This window comes from Mya arenaria, chromosome 2 (genome assembly GCF_026914265.1).
Source record: "Mya arenaria isolate MELC-2E11 chromosome 2, ASM2691426v1".
Lineage (NCBI taxonomy): Eukaryota > Metazoa > Mollusca > Bivalvia > Myida > Myidae > Mya > Mya arenaria.
In genome coordinates, this window is record NC_069123.1 from 61,343,270 (window position 1) to 61,367,814 (window position 24,545).

The window sequence follows — 24,545 nt, forward strand, 5'->3', positions numbered from 1 at the left end:
ATATTCCAACTTGCCCTAAAACTTTAACCTAAGTTTCATAGTCAATCAGGGGCCATAATCTGTGTAAAGAATAATATGGAGTTATCTAACCTCATCATGTGATGGCCCTGAACAACTGTGTGAAGTATTAAGTCAATTGAATGTAGGGTATTGGACTTATAAGTGAAAATCCCAACTTGCCCTAACACTTGAACCGGACGTCGGGGCGAGTAGTATAGCCCACCTATTCTTCGATTGGTCGAGCTAAAAATGGTTGTTTCGAGGAAATTAATAACCTTAAATATGTCCTTGAAAAAACTTATTCCCTGAAAATCCGCCAAAGAACAAAATATAAAGCAATACTCTTAAAATGAATATTAAGATATTCTTTTTTTTTTTAAATAGAACATACTTTCTTTACTACTTTTGTATATGTTAACCAACTACATCTGACTGGTGCTGTTAATTAAGTCCAGAACTTATCTTCGGTTACACATTGGAGTGGGCTTACTGAGGTTTGTTTCAGACACAAATCAAACCCCTTCATTTAAACATTTTCCATAAAAAAAAATCCTCCTCCTATTTCTTCATAATTTATTGATATAATTATACCACAGTCATAACAGCATAAACATTAAAGAAACAATAACAGTGGGTTTACAGCAACAAATGAATCACTATTTACATCAATAAGCTAGAACTACATTGTACACAAATATTGCAAGTTATTTTCATAATTTCTGACACAAAAATGAACAGCTATAAAACAACAATTATTAGTAAGGGGCATTTGAAAAAAAATCACATTAACAAGGCAATCAATTATTGCGGAATTTTGCAAAAGAAGGAAATGAAAACGCTTGACTTTTAATGGTTACACAAAGGAATTTTCAAGTCTCATCCATACTGACTATTTTGATAGATGTTTAACTTTATTTTTGTAACAAAACATTGATTTGTAAGGAAAAATATGTTACATTATGTTTCCACTCAAAATAAACATTAAAGGTGAAAGAAGGTCAAGTTTTTACTGCTGTTTAATATGATCAATGGATTAAAAATGACATAACAATACTTCAATGTAAAGGCTTATTTTTCAATAGAAATAGACATGTAAACTGACTCTTTTGCAAATCTAAATAAATTAGGGCCAGTATTCATAAAACGTCTTAAGTAGGTAATTTTCTATGTGGCTTTCCTAGGTAAAGTACCTGTAATTCTCTAATCATTTGATGAATATCTTGGTAATGTCTGAAACACTTTATTTTCAAGGATTTTTGTCAAACATTTTATACATTAATGATAAAAACACTTCTACTTTTCTTTTAATTTGAATATGAAAATTTTAGGAAATTGACTCATGTTAAGAAGTGACATTAGAAGAGGCTCAAGAAGTTTTATGATCATATAACTCATTTATAACAATGAAGTTCGCTAAAAGTTCTTCCTACAATATGAATGACAAAGAAGCAAGATTCAGCAATATTAACTTTCTTATAAATACGTCCTCATACATATATAATCTTCTTAAGTGTTCATTATACTGCAATTACCGTAAGTTAAATTATTAGCATTAACCTGTTTCATTATATCATGCATACATTAGTATGACATACAATGGTGCAATGTTCCATATACATGTTGAATAAAAAAACATGCCATATTTTTGAAGACCATTCAGGGGGATTGGTTCAGAAAGGCTGAAAAATTCAGGGGGATTTTGGTAGTATTCAGAGGGATTTTTGTAGCAGGTCTAGATTGGCGGAATTTCAAAGTGTTTTTAGATGCAAGTACCAAAAAATGTATTCACATATATTTATTGCTTCGAAAATCTTTAACTTTTTGAATATACAGAATTATTTTATATAACATGATTTATTTTTATATATCATGATTTATCATATTCTTATGATTACAAAATATGTTTAAACATATATTAACATACATCACCAGGTAAGAAACACTTTTAATTGGATAAAGCTTCAAGAACAATCATAAATGAAGACAAATCTATATTTCAAAGGGTTTGAAAATAAAGTATATACATCAAATTACCCATGTTAGAGGCGTATCTTATACATCAGTAAGAGCTCAAGGTCTTATCCCTCATTAATGTTGCATAAAAGTAGTTGTGGTATGGATTTATTTTCCATATTTTCAATGAATGTTATGCACATGCGAGCATATGTGTTGCCGTCTGCACCCATACATGTATGAGAACAATGCACTGATGAACAAAATGTTATTTCACTATAAAATTACAGTTAACGTATTTAATGATTTTAAAATCTGTGAAGCAAGCAGGAGAACCATGTATTCCATTATTGTAACATTCCAATGAAAACCAAACACCAATCCACTAAAAAGCATATGAAAGCTACATGTAAATGTACATGTGTAGCAGCTATTTTCTAAATGTATTGAAATTATGCCTTTCAGATATCTTTAAATTGATATATTATGGTTTAAGTGTACTGATATAAACAGTGGGCAGACAAAGCCACCCTGATACTTAACTTTGATTTTTGATATACTATCTAAACAAGATGGAGAAGGCTTGGAGGATTTAAAGTGATTTTAAATATCTACGAAGGTAATGACACATTCTAACATTGTTGTAGTTTTTCCAATCAAACAATCGTCATGCACATTTTAGCATTAAGCCTGATGAAAAACTAAATGTGCACATCAGTGACCATTGAGTCAGAACACGGTATATCACAAACTCATGGATCTATGGGGAGCCTGAAGCGGTGAAGCACTTATGGTCTGTGATAGAATGTGGCCTATCATCGGAAGCTTACAAGCGGTGACATGCGCCTTGAAGACTTGCCTCCTCCTATCTCACCCTGTAATAGTCAAGCTGTACTGTAAGTATTTTCATCAACAAACATGTAGTTTTGTTTATGTGTATCACATATCACTACAATGAAGTGAAACCATTATGTACTTCACATTCAACAATATCAAATTGCAATTAATGCAGTCTTTGCTGATATTTGACATCACACAGCAGCGAGTTGAATTACATTGGAATAGAGGAAACACATACAAATGGAATGATTATATGATAATTATATGGAAAATTTCAATGATATGATATTCAACTTTACAGTTTAAAGCTGCACTCTCACAGATATATCGTTTTTACAACTTTCTTATTTTTTGTCTTGGAATGAGCATATTTGTGCGTAAATATCGGCGAACCAATGATAAAAGACTGCTGACAAAAGATCAGATTTTCATATTTACATTCGAAAATTAATGTTTTACGGTTTAAGAAAAATTCATAAAACATCAATTTTTGAACTTTAGTATATATATATATATATATCTGCATTCTACTTTCTGTCAGCAGTCTTATATAATTGGTTTTCATGCATTTTAGCAAAAATCGGCTTGTTCCAAGGCAAAAAAATAAAAAAAAAGTTGTCAAAGTGATCAAACTGTGAGAGTGCAGCTTTAACTCCTGAACAAACTACTACAATCTTTAAGTGACGACAGCTTGTGTACTCACAATGACTGGGTAGTCGTGCAGGACCATGCCCGCGGATCGCCCAAACCCATGTTCCGCCTCATTCAGTTTCAGATTGAGACTAGCTCGCTCCTTACCCCAGGTACGTGCATTCTCCGCAAGCTGTGTTCATAAATATTAAGCTAAATGAGATTATGGCATGATTAAAATATTAATCGAATGTCTGGGTAAGTTCAATGACATAAGGATTAGTCAATTTATTATTTTCAAGTGTAAATAGGTTAAACTGTTCTTATGAACTTGAATGTTTGATAATACATATACATGATCTTATTAAAAAAAAACAATGCAACAATAAATCTTTGACTGATGCAATTTTATGGTATTTGCACCTCCATATGGAAATGACAGAACTTGTTATGTTATTAATTATTAAATAAATTTCAAAGTTATTGGGAAAACACATGGTTCTTACAATCTTGAAGCAATATTAAAATATTCAACTTGATATTATTAACTTATTTTGAAATTGTTTTACGAATTAGTAACTCATAGTTTTGACATATTAAAGACAACACCAATGCAACTACTTTAAGCTAAATTGACCATAAATCAGCAATTTAAATCTTAGTGATCCTACCTGGTTCTCCAGCGCAGCAATTCTGCCCTCGGCCTTCTCCAAGGCCTGGTACAGCTCCATCTTCTCTAGATCGTCATTCGGGTTCCCGCCCGACGTGCGTAACTGGATCTGGGGGAAGACAGAAAGTCATTATATAATGAGCAGCAAATTGACTTAAAGCAGCATATTGTTAATTGATTGGTCAATATTCATCCCGTAAGTATCTTAAACCAATCGAATCATTTAAATGTGCAAAGTCACAACCTAAGATAACCTGTGCACAACTTATCCAAGATTAAACTCCTTCCATGTTCAAAACAAAAAGTAAGGAAACAGATATCAAAGTTAACACCCCTAAATCATTAGTTTGTTTATGGAAAACTGTGGAATATCCAGTTATTTAGAATCTTTATAAATTATGAAAGGAAAAAAAGAAAGATTTAATTGCAAGTGCTAGGCTTATGCATAGGAAAAATTTTGATCAACTTTCAAATTTATTCATTTTAAAAACATATACAGTGTTGGCCCTAATGGGCAAACTTGAACACTAACCCTGAGTTCCTCTATCTGTTCTCGGAGTCTCTTGTTTTCCTGTAGCAAGACTTCATTGGCATCCTGTGATGCTTTGTCTGAAATACAGGTATTAATCTTATGTAGAGGATTACAAGGTTAACAACATGCTTTTTAAATCATGAAGCAAAAGCTTTCAAAGATATGATTGTGATAGGAGCAACCATTTTGTTCCAAAGCCATCAATGAAAACCAAGTTTGCTCCAAAAATATATTTAGAAAGAGCAAAAGTACAAAATAGAACATTACTCACTTCTGTTAAACAAGTAAATACTGTGAAAGACATTGATTAGATATAAGCAAAGGCAAAGTCAGCAAGAGTAATGGAAAAGACACAATAAAAGGCTATCTGACTTGAGGTCTTTACATGTGGGATTTACTTGACGGCACAATGTTGAAAAATGCACTTTTCATGTCACCTTGATGTGGCAAACATTTATACAAAGTTATTATGGAGCAGGCAAAAAAATGCCTTTTGATACGATCTTTTGACTCCAACAATGGCACTGACTTTTAAAAGAATGTATCTGGAACATGCACTCTGCATATTGGCCTGATATTTTGAACATTTGTGTGAATTAATTTAAAATTTCTATCATTGTTTGAAGAGATATCGAGCTGACATAAACACTATTGGTCTGACCTTTGACCCTGAAAGAGGCTTTGTCCTTGAAGGCATGTAGTTGGAACATATGCTCTAAATTTTGGCTACACATGTGGTAAATACTTGTGCATTTTTTTTTTCAAAATCCTTCAAATTGTCAAGAAAGGAACAAATGGAGAGAAGGACAAAGCAGCAACTATATTATCTCCCGGACCATGAAAATATGGCAGTGAACTGTTTGTACCTTTCAGTATCTTGACTGGTCCCAATGGTGTTTTTATTCCTGCTTCTACCATTATGTATTCTTACCTTTCCAATACCTTGACCGTTGCTATGGTGTTCATATAAAAACATTACGCATGTGTTCCTACCTTTCTGGTACCTGGACCTATCCCTGTGGTGTTTCTCTAGGACCTTCTCCATCTGTTGGATCACTGACTCTTGCTTTTTACACGCTTCCTCCAGCTTCTTTAACTTCTTCAGTCTCTCCTGCAGCTTCAACATTTGGCCCTGCTGGGTCTTTACAGAGTTCTTCAGCTTCAGGTATTCCTTCTCCACATCATTTTTCTGAAAAAGTTATAGAAATGAATCAGAATGTCCTTCCAAAAGAGCAAGGGCCTGAAGCTACATGACTATCATAGCTGCAGCCCCAATATTTTCTGACGAAGGACCTTGTGACTAAAGGATTATCAAAACCTAGGCCATGGTCCCTGTTCATTGTTGAAGTGTATGCAATGTATTCATGCAGCATAAATAAAGTCAACTGACAGAAGGAACTAAACTGTGCAAAATTCAAATTTCCTTTCAGTATTGGTGAAAAAATGACTGCGATTACAAAGCTTTCATATTTGAAGTACTGATGACCTTGAAAATCTCTATTTAGATTTATCTATAAGCAACCTTTCCACCACGTTCTTCTTACTCATCTTCACATGCATGATCCCAAAGAAGGCATGGGACTCCTCCGGAAGATGACATAATTATATAGTGGGCAGCTGATGCAGCCTCTACTGACACGAGCTTGGGGCTCTGTAAAGGGCCGCCATTCCTTAAAAATTTGCATTACTCAGGTGAATCCTCCAGATGTCATTCATTGTGGTCTTCAGAGCACTTGGGCTTCAAAACTGCATCCGTACATGCCATCATTTAAAACAATCTTTTTTAAATGGATTCAAACGAACAATAGATATGCTTTAAAAAAAACACATTTTCCCATTAGTGCGGCACACAACAGTTTCCAAAAATTACTGCTCGGCAAATTTTGCTACAATATCACAACCCACCTAAACAGGCCTAAAATAGATCAAGTTATTCTAATCTAACCGTAAATATTAAGTGATATAAATACTGAATATACTTAATATTATGCACATATAAATTGTGAACAATTTACACCATGTCAAAGATAATAATTAATGTTATTAAAATAACTCTTAATAATGTCAATATGTTCATCATAAATTTTACAATTAACCACAAGATTACTGCAAAACATGTGCTTGCTAATAAGAAAGCAATCAAAACATTTCTGAACAGAAATAGCCTGAACATCTGAAATTTAGACGGCTGATGATTATTTGCAAATTGTTTCAACTATTTTTTTGTGTGCTTTTTTTGTCAAACCCTCATTTTCATCAGAAAACCCAAATTTTGAAGTAAACAGGATACACTTTTTATGTGTATGATTTCTTATTAATACAAAAAAAAATATTACGAAATACTTTTTACACCTTCATTTAAAAAGACCAAATGGACTTTTTGGAAGTCATGTTGTTATGTGGAAAAACGGATATGAAATGAGATAGAGATTGTTTACTCAAGTATTTTCCTGGTATTGGGGCAATTTTTTAGAGAAGAAAACCTTGAACAAGATTGGAAGTTGGGCACTTTTTCAGTATATTTTCAAGTTTCTTTAGTACATGTACTTGCCCTTTTTTAAGGCTATCATTTTCATAAATTTAGGATCTTGGTCTTGTTTTCCTCAGTAGTTTGTCAAGATCCCAAGATAATTTATAAATAAATATGCTTTTAAGATCAGATAAAACATAAATGTTTGAATTGTGTCATGTTGTCATAAGATTTTGGAAAAATAGGTTAAGATAACTTTTTGAGAAATAATTGAAATTTGTGAATCTGAGGATTGGTGGTTTTTCACAAGTCAAAGAACTACACCAACTGTTTCGTTACCTTGATAAGATCGTTCTGAGACTTCTGAAGTTTGTCCTTGTACACCTTCAGGTCTGTGGTCTGTGTGGACAGCGTCTGCTTGATGGCAGCTTTAAACAGAAATAATTATTTGTTTTTGAGAGGTTATGAAGGTATGCCTGCACCCATCAGCTGCATTATGGTCTGACCCCATCGTGAGGCCATTATGACATAAGATAGAAGTGTCACATCTAGATTTTAACAGTTGAGTTAAAAAAAAACAGAGTGAGATACATGAAGACCTGGGTGGGAAACCCTAGCCCTTTTTATGAGAAACCTCTCATTTCTTTTATGTGCTCATTGTTAAGCACCGATACACAAAAGACCATTTTCTTGGTTTAACAATGATGATTACTGAAAACTCGAAATTTTCCAATTCTACCAATCCGCATTTATTCATTTTTACTGACTTGGAATGAGCAGTCTGCACAAAATTGCAAACGTTTGTCTGTATGATTTATGAACTAGATATGCCCATACACATTCCACCAAAATTTGGTGATGATTGGACATAAAAGCTTTAAGGTTATTGATTGGGCAAGACAAAAGGTAATTTCTATTATTAAAGTTATGAGTACCCAATAATCCCAATTGACAGGAGTGATATGGCTGTTTAGCATGCTTGTCCGAGAGAGATATTATACCCATACTCATTCTGATCAAATTTGTTCATGTTTGGAAAAAATGCTTTTCAAGTGATTGATCAGACAACATACTGGACCCTGACAGCTCAGATACAGCAGATGAAACTTTAAAAATGTCCCAATCGTCAAAACAGGCGTATTAAAGTTTTTGTACTTTTTAAATGGTAACTATTTCAAAATCTTTTATCAATGTGTACCAATACCAACAAACATGAAAATCCCCTGGTAAAGGCTTAACAACATTGCAAAGGGCTGAAGAAATAATAAGGGAAATTTTAAAAAACAACAACAGGCTGCAATCATTTCAAACCCACTTCCAGTCACCTAGACATAGGAATTTTATAAATTATGATGCAGTTACCATTAAATTGTAATTTCACTTATTTTTTTTTATCCATGCTTGACAAAAACTTTCATATTAGTTTATGATAACTTTTACCAAACAAACGACACATGTCACACAACACATGTTAAATGTTAAAAATTAAAACCAAAGCAATAAAGTATTTATGTAATTGAGATTGTTTGTGGTTTACCTAGCAATGGTAATAAAATCCTGTGTTTAGTTATTACAAACATATTTCAAGATTTGTACTGTAAAGGCACATACTAATGATAATAGGGTACTTAATTATTTGTCTACTGTCTTTCCTCCCATAATGTGGGTGTTAAAAATTAGAAAAATGCCTTTTGTTATGAAAATAAAAATAATGATGTAGTAAGAGGCGTTGTAAAACATGTACGCCCCTCCTTATGATAGGCAATTAGTTATTTTGCATTAACGTATATGTCTATGAGGTAATTTGAGGCTATGACCAATATCCCCTGCAAGCTTCAGAATAGCTGGTGTAGTTACTAATCTGTTACAAAGGTTGTTATAGGAGTAAATGAATTATAGTTTCCAGTAAAAAAATGTATGCACTCGCCTGACAGCATTGAATTAGTTAAATGGATTATGTAAAGTTAAAAATATTATTTGGGCAATACAAGTTATAGAGACATACCGGTACTTATAGCTGCTTAAGATCAGTTGAAATGGAAACTATTATGTTTATTGTAAAACAATGGATAATTTCTTGCAACTTTCAAGCAAAACATTTAAGATATCAATCATTTTCAAATATTTGTTTTGAAAGATGACCATGACTTTAGTTAATTTGGTGACCTTGCCTTTTGATGTGTTTATATGAAAATCAATACGATCCCCAATAGGGATCTACAAGTCATGACCAACCTCCTTACCAAGTTTGATGATCAAAGGCCCAAGCAGAAAAGCTTTTTGTATTCAAGGACACCATGACCATGATGTAAAAAGCAATATACGACCACTTTTTCAAAGGGGGGCATAAAAATTGAATACTGTTATGCTGTGGGACATGAAATTTTCTTCATGATAGTCATTACTAACAAAAGACAAAGAAAATAATACAAATGTGTCTACTTCATAACTAGAATTGTCACAGGAGTGATGAATACCCATAAATGGCGCCTGGACACAGAAATGACAATTACCCCATGGTTATTGTATACTGCACTTCCACCTATCATGCTTAACCAAAGAATGTTGTTTAATTAAGTCCCTTCCAATAGTCCAAGTTATGCTCAAGAAAAGTAAGAAGGGCACTTAATCTGTATCAAGCTGAAATATTTATGGTTCTTGTACACTGCACTTCCTCTCAATGTGCTTTACCACCACATGAAGTTTAATTAAATTCCATCCTGTAGTTCTCAAGTTAGGCTCCTAACATGAAAAAGTGCAACAGACTGACCAACAGACTAAGGGACCAACTGACCACAGGGTGACTCCAATCTACCCCCTCAAACTTTGTTTGTTTGGGGTGTAAAAATGTCCTGGGGCAAACTTGAGCAATAGAAATATAAAGCAGCCAGTTTTTGTTATTGAAAAAGATGTGGACTGTGATCTCTGATATGATCAGACGTAAGACAGAATAAAAATGCTATGGAAACAAATACCAATTTACTGGGAATTCATTTGCCTAATCAAATATTACTTAACACTTAATCATAATTAAGTAATTTATAACCTTTTCTTTAATTCTTATTTCATTTTCAAAGAAGTTTATAATCAAGGAATTTCTTTAGACAGAAAATATTGTCGAAGCAATTAATACAAAATTTATTTTGATGAACGACTCTTAAATAATAAATGTTCAATTAAGTTATTATAAAAAATTTTTTTTTACCAATTAACAAAAACGGTATCCAATTATTTTGAAATCAAAGTTGAAAATTGCCTTTCTTTCTTCGCATTAATTGTGCAAAAATTTTGAGAAATATAAAAACAAACTTGTTAAAACAGTGAATAAAAACAACAAATTAAAGGAATGGAAAGATTAATGATATAAATTATTATTATTATTATACCAGATTTGTTGAGCGCCCTTTTCATAAAAAATACGTTCAAGGGCGCTTTACAATTAAACATGTGACATATAGCAGATATGTGGAAATCACCATAAGTGACATATTTTAACATATTAAACCAATTCAAGTGAAACTCATATGTTGTAAAAAACACACACACATAAAGTGTCTTAAAATGCTATATGCAATAAAATAAGCATAAAAAAGTAAAATAAGAATAAGAAATCAACAACATGAAACCATATATATATATATATAGTTACTGTAGTTCTGTATCGTAAAAAAAAGTAGGGATAAAAACAGTCACAGTTGTTATCTATACGTTGTAGGAAGTTTTGAAAAGTTGTGTTTTGAGAGCCCTTTTGAATGAATTAAGTGATGATTCTTTTCTGAGAGTGTCTGGGAGAGAATTCCATAGTTTTGCGGCAGCAACTTAGAAACTCCTATCACCGTAAGAGACCAGTTGACATTTTTGAGGCACAAGGGTGGTTGCTGCACTTGCTGATCTCAGGTTTCTAGTTGGCACGTAAACCTCTACTAAGTCGCTCATGTAAACCGGTGACTGACCATGCAAGGTCTTGAAAGTTTGAATGATAATTTTATATTTAATTCTATCTTGTATTTGAAGCCAGTGAAGGTCTTTAAGGATTGGTGTTATGTGTTCAAAACGGCTTGTTTTCGTAATGATACGTGCAGCTGTGTTTTGAACAATTTGCAGTTTGTTCGTTGTTGATTTCGGCACGCCATACAAGAGAGCATTGCAATAATCTAACCGTGATGTCACAAGCGAGTTTATGAGAGTCTTGGTGGCATCAGCGGTCAAATATGGCCGAATGTGACCAATCTGTCGTATCTGACCATAGCATGTCCGAGTCACCGAATTAACATGCTGGTCCATGTGCATGTTCGAATCAAGCGTAACACCAAGGTTTCGAACAGTTTTTGATGGTTTTATGCTCGAATCGCCAATTTCCAGTTCTAGATTTTCAACAAGTTTGGAGTGTTTTTGACTTGAAAAAAGAATTAATTCAGTTTTGTCTGCATTCAATTTTAACATGTTTGAATTCGTCCATGATATGATTTCTTTTAGGCATTGTTCAACTCGCGTGATTGTGACTACCTTTGATGCTTGGTCAGTTGGTTAAAACGAAAGATAGTGTTGGGAGTCATCTGCATAAAAATGGTGGTTTAAATGACTCAATAACAGAGGAACTGCACACATAAAAACATTCCAATTAAAATTTTGAAACTTAAAAGTATTCCATAATTTATGATAATTTTCTTGTTTCAATTACTCTATGAAATCAGCGCGAAATATATATTGATAAACAATTCATATAAAACATTGAAATCCTGAAGTGTTTATAGATTTTAATATACAAAAAAATGCAGTATGGAAAATAATACTGACTAATTTTTGCTTTAAACTCAGATCGACACTACCACCTGATGAGGAAAATTCAAGCAATATTGATATAATTCAAATTCCTTAAAAGCATATGAAAAAAAGGTACAAATGTGTTCTTCATAACATTAGCCTTGAATCAATATTTGTGAGCCCAGTGTGCAACACATCGCTATACTGTGATGATCATTGTTAAACCACCACTCCCCTTCACTACCGTCCCAATCCAAACAAGGCAAAACCCAAATATGGACAAGTATAATTGTTGAAAGACCAGCATAACTCTGAGTAGATGCTAACCATATCTAGCGAGGATGTCAGGTTTCGACAGGCCATCGAGTTCTGCACTGTCCACCATGAGCCTGCTAGCGTCGTTATAGTTGGCAAGGTCCCGTCGCAGGCTCCCGTTCACATTCTCGAGCGCCTGAACCTGAAATACAAATAACAGTGCAAGGTCAAGTGATTGCCATAGGTATGTTTGACCATTAACAAGCAACATATCCCCTAAAGAATTTGTGATAGCGAGAAATATAATTTTATCACATGCTCTACCTTGCTTTGGGTTTAATATAGCCATCACATAATTTTCTGTACTACACATGTGTAATACATTCCTCTATTTCGATTGCTCAGAAAATATATCACTCTGCATGTTTTTAAACAAATTAATTGGCTAGAATAGAAGTTTAATTGGCAATATTTTAGAAAGTTATACGTTTAATTCTCACTTTTAATTTATGGAGTTTTATTTGAATACAGTAGTACATCTCGCATCTCAATCTTAAGGGAACGTGGTGGTATTTCAACCTGATTTCGTCAACAACTTTTTTATACCGGGTCGGTATTTAGTGTATCGGTATTGAAATTTGAAACAATGTCATGAACTTATCAAACACTATGATGTCATCCTACCTCATATGACATCACAATTCAAAATAAAGCATTTTTTTTTTTTTAAACTATGGTGTTTCTGTTGCAATTCTAATTGGATATCATCTTAGTATGCATTCTATTTGTAACCTTGATTAAAACGATTCGATGTATCTGTGGTTTTGAATTATACCAGGTACTACATTTCTGCAATGCATGTAGAGTGGGAAATGGCATTGCTTTGTGGTATACAGCTCATAACTAGTTCAGGTGAAAAAAAGGCTCGGTTACTAACATATTTCCTAAAACTGTTCAATAACATTGTGTATTATATGACCACTCGTGCAGATCCTGTATGTATATTGTATTAAAATCATGTGATTAATAACCATTTTCTATGAACATAGCTCCGTTAGTGAATCAACCGTGGACACTCTGATAAGAAAATTGGCCATCGAAACAGTTAACGCAGACAGTATATGAGCTTAGTAATGTTACTGACATCAGTCACATCATTTCAAGCTTGTTCTTACCATAAGCTAGCAGCATTGGACTATTTTGTGAAATTTATTTCAGATGAAATTAATGACTATTTGCAAAACTTTAATGTAAAGTACAAAATGTTGATGGTTTACCTAATTTTTAAAGGCAATTTCCCATTTGTGAATTCCTAGGCAGACAATGATTATACAATTCAACCTTTTTTATGATTCATGACTTCATAATGATAATTAGATTATCTAATATCATAAATTGCACAGTCTGTTCTATATCAATCCAAAAATAAGTTGAGTACACCATGCCAATCTCTCAAATCTTACAAATCCTTTTTCAACTAAAGGTCAAATTAATTTCAATGCTTTATGTGCATAATCGCACAATTAAATTGACTTTTAAAAAATTGAAATGCAAAACTACAGAATTGTTTTTATTTAAAGCTTTGCAGATAATGCAAAAACTCTCCTAAAAGTCAGTTGGGCACACTTTATTTTTTATTTTCTGATTTGTAGTTGAAAAAATTCTCATTCACATACACATAATGCATATGTATACATGACACCATTTATGTATATGGCCATTCTAAAGGAAACTTTCAATCAGCGTGTTGCAAACCATAGAACCCACAGGAAACCTACCTGCCTGGCTTGGTGATCACCATTATGATTAAATAATGGTTATACAGTCGAACACCGTTAATCCGAAATCGTAGGGACCCAACAAATGACTTTGGAATAGCTGTGTTTCTGAATAACAATTTTCCGCAAATAACAGCGTTCGTGAATTAATTGACATGAAATATTATGTCGTAAAGATTGCAATGTCGGTTACACGTTACCAATACGATACACTCAGTTTGAGTTATCTTTCATATACAAAAACCATTGTTGGTTTAGTGTTTAATAATTGACAAATAATTCTGTATTATACTTTTTTATTAAAACAACATAAAACATTTAAAACAAAATGACAGCACATGTATGCATTCAGATTGTTCGGTAGCGGGTGGAGTGAGCAATGTGGTGATCGAATCAGATGAGATAGACATTTTCGAATGAATATCAGTTTGTGTTAACCAGCAATTATAAACACACTACATCAGCTAAATGAATCGCTCAATTTCTGACATCGATGTCTGTAACATACGCGTGCTCAATGTCATTCTTTAACAAGCGCTAATTGTGCTCCATTGTCACCCCAAGGCGATGCCCAAGTGCATTCGTAGTATGGTGTGAAAAAAACATGATCAAGTTTGAAATAAAAATTGATAAATATATGTGAAAAACCAAATCGCGAACGTAATATTTACTTCGGAATAGCAATTATTTCGGAACAGCGATTTTGGAATAAAGACCAAAAATTTAGTTCAACGGAGAAGGAGTAAAATCGGGACCGAAAAATAATTTCGAAAAGGGATAATTTCGGATAAACGGTGTTCGGAATAGCGGTGTTCAACTGTACATTAAACCATAAAATTGCATCTACATATTTAAAACGAATTGCATACACTCTCAATATGATCCCATTTTCGTTGTATGGAATTTACATATTAAGATGAGCACAAAGGGAAATAATTATTTACAGGTAAAAATTGCAAAAATGCCCTTAATTTCTTGCATCACCATTTCACAACTATGTACCTGTCCTCGTAGAGTGATGATATCGGAGCCCATCTTGTGAACGGCATCACGATAGTTGCCGAGCTCCTGGGTCTGATGGTCAAGTAACAAAAACGAGTTCTTGTCGACATCCTCTGTCCTGAATACCATGAAAATACGAGAAATATAACAGACGGCAAGAAAGATTGGTGACCAACATAGCTCAAACTTATTTTAAGTTAAATCATAATAATAAGATTAAACATATCACCCTTGTCCGTATGGTGTCATTGGGTGTGGGTCACTTGAGTTCCCCCCGGAGAAAATCTACTTGTTTGCCTTGATAATCATTAACCAGATGCTGGGACCCCTTGGTTACCAGCAAACATGCTATCCCCTGTCCAACCAGACAATTATATTCTGGTCCTGAACAGCCTTGGTCTGTTATAGCAATACCTAACAAGAGATGTTTGTCAAACACTATGCCCCAACCCCCCTGAGCGCCATGTTGTCAAGAATATTTGGACAATTGAATGAAATATCCATGGACTGAATGGACAGCTGTCATTGACATTGGATGCCTTTGAGGCAGTTTTAACATTATGACTATTCAAAGTCTGAAGAAAGAAGGTACAGTTTTTAGTTATGTTCAGATGATGACTAATATTTGCAGATAAACATGTACCTTCTGAGTTGTGACCTTGACCTTTGACTCATTGACCTCAAAATCCAAAGGGTGACCCCCCAACCTAAATGTCAAGTTTGAGGGCCATGGGTGCAGGCAATGTCGAATTATCAAACAGACAAGCTTTTTTGCATTCAAGGTCACTGTGACCTTGACCTTTGACCCGATGAACCAAAAATCCATAGGTGTCATCTACTGGCCAGGCCCAATCCCACATAATGTTTGATGACCATATGTCCAGGCATTGCTGAGTTTTCACTTGGAGAAGCTTTGTCAACCTTTTGGCATTAAAGGTCACTGTGACCTTGACCTTTCACCCATGACCCCTAAAATCATTAGGGGTCATCAACTGGTCAGGCCAAACCTTCATGTAAAGTTGGATGACAATAGGTCCAGGAAATGTCAAGTTTTTGTTCAATGTCACTGTGACCTTGACCTTTGACTCGATAACCCCTTAAATCAACAAGGATCATCTACTGGTCAGGCCCAACCTCCAAGTCAAGTTTGAGGGCCATGGGTGCAGGCATTGTTGAGTTATCACTCGGACATCCTTTTAGCATTCAAGGTCACTGTGACCTTGACCTTTGATCCGACAACTGCTAAAATCAATAGGAGTCATCTACTGGTCATGCCTAGCCTCAGTGTCAAGTTTGATGACTATATGTCCAGGCATTAATAAGTTATCACTCGGACAAGCTTAGACAACCTTTTCACGTTAAAAGTCTCTGTGACCTTGACCTTTGACCAGAAGCCCCCTTAAATCAATAGGGGTCTTCTACTCTTCAAACCCAACCTTCATGTCAAGTTTGATGACAATAGGTCCAGAAATTGTTAAGTAATCACTTGAACAAGCTTTGGTTTACCGACATACTGACTGACCGACTAAGCAACCAACAAGTGCAAAGCAATATACCCCCTCTTCTTCCAAGGGGGGCATAACTACTTTGGCCATTAAACTACAACTCCAACTCTCAAGTTTAATATCCATCACTGACCTTGCAAAATCTCTTTCCTTTCGACATTTAATCAATATAACAATAATACACTGATACTGACCCCTCTGGTATCCTGGACTGTGTAGGATGTCTGGCAGTGCGTGTCGGGGTGCGGGGCTGCTGACCCTCTCCGGGCTGGAAGATGTACTGGTAGTCCGGCAACACGGACTCCATTGCTGTGAAGGGAGGCATCTCACCATCCTTTATGGGCTAAAACACACAAATCCACGTTATGGTAAGATTGGTGAATGCTAATTCCCTGCCTTTATATTTTGTATCATTTTGTATCATTTTGTGTATTTGTGTGGGTCTTGAGGGGATGTATATGGACATTAAATTTTGTTTGGAATGTTACATAATTGGGATGTATATGGACATTTGTTTGGATTGTTACATAATTATGAATTAAAAGGTTTCAGTACATTTACAAGTAAATATTTGCCATTTATTTATTCAATAGATTAGAAGAATTTGTTTATTTTTAAAAATTGAACAAAAATGACTCAAGAATTGACTTATTCCATGGTATAACTTAATAATTACTGGTAAAACACTTTAATCACAGTGATTGAGTTTTAATGAGACAAAAAAATGCTGATCACAGGGAAGTGTTTTGAAGCCAACACCCTTATAAATGAAACGTGTAAACACCAACATTTGAAGTGGTTAAGATTATACAAATTTGCCCAAAATGTTTTATAACATGTGAAACATTAATAGGTACTGGTAAACAGAAAAAACGGTGATGAAAAATATTATAAATTTCCTTGAAATATATTGTTATCAGTTAACAGAAAAAAGTAACAATCATTTAAAATTTAACATATCAACAAAACGTGCTCTTGAATTTAATGCTTTTTTTTTCCATTTTAACGAGCGGCATTATCTGAGACATGTCAGCTTAATTTACATATTTTAACAGAAGTAAAAAAGTAAACAATCAAAATGAACTGATTACATTAATCATAACTGCCAAGTCAAGTGTCTTAACGAATATGAGTTGAATAATTAAATTGAACAGAATGTTTTCACATAAAAGTCACTCAACACTATGTAAACTTACAGACTGGACTTCCTCCAACTCAGCGGTATATGGTCTATAATACTCCATCGCCATATTTATCTAATGTCTTACTTACAAACCATAATTGACTTGTAATTGTCAAATCATTACTGAACATGCACCCTGTCGAAAGACGGGTAATTTGATACAAATACAGAATAAACTCAATAAACCTATTGTCTTTATGTTTCTATTGTTTTTGTGAGTTGTCCATGTCCAACAGTGATTATCTTGTGATCATGGGAGATACAATTTCAATTTAAATGTTATCTTGGAATAAATATCCTTTTAAATTCTTACCTCGGCTGTATAGGGTCTGTAATACATTGTAGCCATTTTGACAATTTAACTGTTTATCCACAGTATTCTCTAAGTATTTACAAACACAGACAATTCTTTATTTGTAAAACGTATGTCTTATACTACAATAAATCCAGACTGATCTTCAGATTTTCTCTCAATCAATAATCAATAATTTGATCATTTCCTGTAAGACAGCCTTAGTTAATTACAGAAGATAACCTAGTATGTTGAATGAAGTGGTCGCTTTATAATCCAATACTCCAAACATGGCATGGGGCTTCAGGTATTTTGCCAAATATTGTCCACATTTGACCATACTACTAGAGAGTTTTCAAGATTTAAATGGATTAGAATTAGTATATGTATCACACGTTGTTGCAAACAATGAGGAAATAAGAAAGAAAGCATAACATAAGTGGTCTAAATTGCATTTTCAAATCAAATATGTTTTTCTTAACTTATAAATACCATCTACTGGAAAGGATGATAATCTTTTCAAAGCTTGTGTGGGTATTTATAAACAGCAAAATTGAATTAAATGTGAAGATATCAAATAGAAAAGTACATCAGTTGCGACCCCACTGTTATCAAACACTAGAAAGCTTTAAAGGAGGTAAAAAGATATTGACATATAGCGTAACTAGGGTAAACAATCTTGAATGGAAAATGTCCACTGAAAAGCTGAATAACTGAGATTTCATTTACATATCGGCTACGTCTTATTCAAGTGAATGAATGTATAGTTAGTCGTGGTTATGTGCTTTCAAATTTAACCATTTAATTACACAAGGATTCATAACAATTTTCTTATGTATGTTATGTACTTATGTAAAATGATTGATTAGTAGCAATTATTTTCATTTCTTTTATAAACTTTAAAGTCTGCAGCTGGACAAATACATGTTGGGACTCCAGTTATACACAAACTTTTACATTCAGGTTAAATATGAAAATGCTTAAAAAGGGGAACAACTCTAACTTTCACCAAAAATATGAATAACCCTATTAAGGAACTTGTCACACTGTTATGAATGGCTATTATAAAATGGTCCTAGAGGGTTAAGGACAAACAGAAAGTAATTAATAAAATCAAAACGTTTAAAAAAAAACAATCAAAACATGACAGCTGCACTCTCACAGATTGACCGTTATGACAACTTTTTAAAAAATTTTGTCTTGGAATGAGCCAATTTTTGCGTAAATGTCTGGAAATCAGTGATACCAGACTGCTGACCAAAAATCAGATAGCAGTTTTTCCTAATTTATTTTAGAAAATTGATGATTTGTGGCTTAAAGCGTTACTAATGCTTTAAGAATAAATGGAATTTTCAGTAGCTTTCCAAACAATTGAGGTCTGTTCTATTGTGAGTTATGTTATATGAATGAATTGAAGGCATAGATACCAAAATCAGCTGATTCTGAGACAAAAACAAATACAAAAATGTCAAAACCTGTAAATCTGTGAGAGTGCAGCTTTAACAATGTCAACACATCAAATAAACCTGATACCTGACTTGGAGTGGGCGGTGGATACTCGTATATAAATCTGGTATAGGCAGGCAGTGGCTGATTGCAATGGTCAATTATAATACTTCAATACATTTTATGATGGTATATGATTATATCGCTTAATGCAAAATCTAATTAATTCTATTAATGCAACAAGAATAACACATGTATAATATGCAAACTAGTGTTGTTCTGATTATCCATTATATATGGAAATCGATTGGAAAGGTCAACATCAGTGACCATCAATAGTGACTTTGCCTTAATCGATTATTGAAAAATACCAGTTATTGTTTTTCCAGTATATTGTATTTTTGTTATTTTAAAACAGACAGTTCCCTCAAAGTTCTCAAGTGAGTAAATGCATTATCAATTTGTAGTTTTTAAATAATGAAGCCAAAATGCAAAGAGTGAAGTGTTTGTACAAGCATGAAAATTATCAATATTAAATTAATCATTTTTCAATCTCGGATAATTAATAATAGAAAATGCAAACACTGCTTTAACTGTTCCATTATCAAAATGAGCCTTCGGATGAACAACTCCTGATTCTGACACTATTGCCTGGCATTGAAATCTTTCAACAAGCCCTTCTATATAAAATCCAGTTTTTGAGAAAGTAATTTACTAGTGCAAGTCCTGTGGGCTTGTGCTAGTTTAAACCACTGTTTGTATTTCTAAAAAGATCCAAGGACATAACCTACCCAACTTTTTAGCTAGAGTGATAGTACTTTCCACATATAAATATATGCATTATATATGTATTTATGAAACAAGTTCATTATGATATCAAGTTACATTCGGTTAACTTGACTGGTTTCCATATCATAGCAATACATGTTTTGGAGTGACGCAAACACTATGGCTATGAATTTTTTTTAAACTGTTTTAATATAAAACACTAAACTGACAAGAAGCGTCTATAACATCTCAGACACAGGTCACAATAAATGGGCTTATTATTAGGGAGTGAAGAATGCCAACCCCCTGCTTATTGCCCTTGCTTAGAACATAGGCCAATAAATCCAATCTAAGATGAAACACGAGCTGTCACAGAGACAGCGCCCTCGACCAATCCGCTGCTTTTTAGTGTAAGGATTGAAAAAATTTGGCGAAACATGCATGGATCACTGTTAAATTAGATTAGAACAATGCCTGCAAATTGTGTAAAATTCAATAACATTCAGCCTTTAATGAAATACAGACTTGATGGAAATACAATACATGATGTTTTTGCGGAGACATTAACATAAATGTGGTTACATGCAAAATTTTAACCAGAATTTCTAGGTCCAATAATAAAGGGCCATTATTTGCAAAATACAGTTATCTAATTCGGTTATTCAAGTAGGTTGGATGGTTAAGTACCATTGTATAAAGTCTAAATGCAATACATCAAGAAGTTGCTGAGATATTAACCTATGTGTGCTTACATGTAAAACCTTAACCAGAATTTCTAAGTCAAATAATAAAGGCCCATAATTTGCATTATATTTAAAAAAGTGTTATCTAACTTCATTAATTTAGTAGGTTAGATAGTTGTGAACACATATCTAAAGTTTCAATGCAATACATGATTTATTTGCTGAGATATTGACTTAAATGTGGTTACATGCAAAACTTACCAGAATTTCTAAGTCGGATAATAAAGGGCAATTATATTTGCATTAAATGCAAACTAAAGTTATCTAACTTGGCTAATTTAGTAGGTTGGATGGTTGAGTACCATTGTATAAAGTCTCGATGCAATACATCAAGAAGTTGCTGAGATATTAACCTTGGTGTGCTTACATGCAAAACCTTATCTTAACCAGAATTTTTAAGTCAGATAATACAGGCCCATTATTTGTATTATATTCAAATAAGTGTTATCTAACTTCATTAATTTAGCAGGTTAGATAGTTGGGAATACATATTCAAAGTTTCAATGCAATTAATGATGTATTTACTGAGATAATGACTTAAAAGGTGCTTATATGCAAAACCTTAACCAAGGTGTGACGCCAATGCCAACGCCAACGCCAGGGTGAGTAGTACATCTCTCCTAATTCTTTGAATAGTCAAGCTCAAAATGATGAGCAGAGCTTTTACTGAAGCATTCTAGTCTGACAGTAAAGAGATAAAACATTTAATCAATCTAGGACAGACAACTGGTCTGGTATCTTTAATATATATTATAATAGCTTCAACACTTACACTTAGTGGCCGTTTCTTTATCCTGTGTAACACATATTTCCCCCGATCTTTATCATTATCATCATTCTTGTTTCGACCTCTGGGGTACCCGTCTCTGTAGTCTGGCGGGGTTTTCGGTGTACGAGCGGGCGAGAGAGGTGTCTCAGGCATCTGGGTGGCAGCAGGTGGGCGACCTGTCTCAATGTTAAGAACCTCCGGAGAGTCGCCACGGTAATAGTCTGGGACATCCGAGGGTGGGTATAGGTCTAACGTGGGAATTGCATCAAGGTTGCTAACTGCTACCATAGAATCTGGTGTCTATAATAAATCAATATTTCCATCATGTAAATGGCTATTGTATCCAATGATTTTTATTCACATGTATATGCACTTATATTGAACGTATGCAATGGTCTTAAGAGAAATGAAATGGCAAAACATCAGTTGTATGCATGTATTTTGGATTAAGCTCACTAAAAGAAATAAATCAAGTTATATTTTAAAATTTATATAGCATGTTTTAATAAAATTTGGGTTATCATCATTTTCATACAAATAAAGTTTAAGCACCGAATCCTCATAATGATAATGATACACACTTTCAATAGGAGACACATTCAAACATCTTTTCAATAGGCAAACTCTCAATTCAGTTTCCACTTGATTTGACTGAAAAGCAACTTCTAAAAATGAAATGCAAGCAAAGGGAAGCAACTTTATTATGACACAATATGTGTTATCCTTATTAATGGTCCTTAAAAATCAGATGCAAAATGGTGACAATCAAGCCTGTTGAAAGAGGCTTTGATACAGACATAATGCTCTTCCATACAACACAGAATAACATGGAGTTGAACAAAACATGACACCTGTGACACTACGCCTTAGTATGGTGAACCTCTATGGGATGTTTTTTGAAAATCCTATAATGCATGGTTAATTTACAGCCGGGATAAGGATCATTCTAGACCATTCCTATCATCAGTACTCATTTTGGTCTTTCACCTTGACTTTTGAGGTACAGACCTGGGTCTTGCGCCTGACAAGCTGCTCAACAGGTGAACCTTCATGGCAAGTTTTTTAAAAATTCTTTAATGAAAGGCTGGACAATGAGCATTTCAACCTTTGACCTCTTAGTGTGACTTTGATCTTTGAGGTTCCAACCTGGGTCTTGTGGGCATCATGTCACCTCATCATTGTGAACCTTCATGGCAAGTTTTTTGGAAATCCTATAATGCATGGTCAAGATGGCCAAGCCAAGGATCATGTCAATTTTTGACCTCTAATTTTGACCTTGACCAGGGTATTGTTCGGGACATGCTGCCTCATCATGGTGAACCTTTATGGCAAGTTCATTGAAAATCTTATAATGCATGGTCAAGATACAGACTGGCTGGGACAAGGTTCATTTCAATCTTTGACCTCTAACCTTGATCTTGACCTCTGAATCCAGACCTTAATCTTGTGCACAACACGCCATCTCATCATGGTGAACCTTCATGGCAAGTTTGTTTTTTTAATTCTATGATGCATGGTCAAGATACAGCCTAGACAAAGTTCAGTGTAAGTAGATGGATGCACAGACGAAGATAAATGGAACCACCATTGTGACAACTATGTCTTGCTCACCGCAAGCAGGCTTGAAAAAAAATCAGTTGAAATATTTTCTTTTATGTATTTAATTTTGTTTCTCTTAATAAGACAGAAAATGTAACCTTAATATAATATACTTAATACAGAAAGTGTAATCTGAATATTATATACTTAATACTAGATTTAAGAACCTCAATATTATATACTTAATACAGAAAATGTAACCTAAATATTATATACTTAATTCAGTAATTGACCTCAATATTATATACTTAATACCAGATTTACGAACCTCAATATAACATACTTTATACAGAAAATGTTACCTCAATTTTATACTGTGAAATCATTTATATTCGTCGGCATGAAATTTCGTGGTTTGCCGAAAAATTACAATTTCGTGGGTACTTGAATTCATGGTTTTTCGTTTTTGAAAAAAAAATAAAATCGAAATTGCGATCGTCCTAGATCGACTGCATTCCATGCGCTGGCCCGTGATTTCCACTGTCTACATCACTCGGTTTATGACCCTCTCTAAAGTGGTACAACATGCCAATTAGTGCATATATCCATGTCAATTATCGATTTAATTGGAAATTAAGGTCATAAAAGAAGATGTACCCTGATCCTTAATACAGATAGACGAAGCCATTGAATGCCAATTAAGAATTTTGTAAACTGTAAAAACACCAAGAAGGTCCGTATATTTGAGTAAACAATCCCTAAAGATAGCTGATGTTTACAAATTCATTTACTTTTGAATACCATCTCATTTCAATATTTATTTCCACGTTTTTGTTTAATAAGTATATTGAACGCTTTGTTTTGTACATTGTCACATTGGGTGCTCAGTAACATCTAATGTAATCGATTAATTATTTCATTAAAGAAATAAAATTGAGAACCAACACTCATCACTCACATTTTGTAAACCTGGAGATTTTAATGAACAGCACATGTTAAGGCACGTGCTTCTGTCATTTGTTTCATAAAAACACATTAAAATGATTTGATTTATTATTTGTTAAAGGCTGATATAATATATTAAAAAAAATGATAGTAAGATATACAGTTAGACGGATATTTACGATGTGTACTGCGGCCTCCGTAACGAATAAACTAGAGTATGTACATAACTTGGCAATTGAAAAAGGGAATAAAGGGTCAATATTTCGTAGGATCTTGAATTCGTGGATCACCCAACCCACGAAAACCACGAACATTAATGCCCCACGAACATTAATGATTTTACAGTACTTAATACAGTAAATGTAACCTCAGTGTTATATACTTAATACAGTAAATGTAACCTCAGTGTTATATACTTAATACAGTAAAAGTAACCTCAATGTTATATACTTAATACAGTA

At 33.8% G+C, this 24,545-nt stretch overlaps 1 protein-coding gene across 8 annotated transcripts in view; it reads right to left on the reverse strand.

Moving 5' to 3' along the window:
• Positions 1-558: 558 nt before the first annotated feature.
• LOC128219190 (coiled-coil domain-containing protein 33-like) overlaps positions 559-24,545 on the reverse strand; it is a 43,081-nt gene continuing 19,094 nt past the window's right edge. For all 8 annotated transcript variants that reach the window (XM_052927038.1, XM_052927032.1, XM_052927003.1 and 5 more), the window contains 10 exons: positions 21,604-21,900; positions 16,594-16,742; positions 14,895-15,012; positions 12,187-12,316; positions 7,435-7,523; positions 5,619-5,814; positions 4,626-4,702; positions 4,095-4,202; positions 3,497-3,616; positions 559-2,828 (listed from right to left, as the gene is read on the reverse strand). In XM_052927038.1, coding sequence (XP_052782998.1) covers positions 2,769-2,828; positions 3,497-3,616; positions 4,095-4,202; positions 4,626-4,702; positions 5,619-5,814; positions 7,435-7,523; positions 12,187-12,316; positions 14,895-15,012; positions 16,594-16,742; positions 21,604-21,900 — 1,344 coding nt within the window. In that variant the 3' untranslated portion in view covers positions 559-2,768. The remainder of the gene's footprint in view (positions 2,829-3,496; positions 3,617-4,094; positions 4,203-4,625; positions 4,703-5,618; positions 5,815-7,434; positions 7,524-12,186; positions 12,317-14,894; positions 15,013-16,593; positions 16,743-21,603; positions 21,901-24,545) is intronic.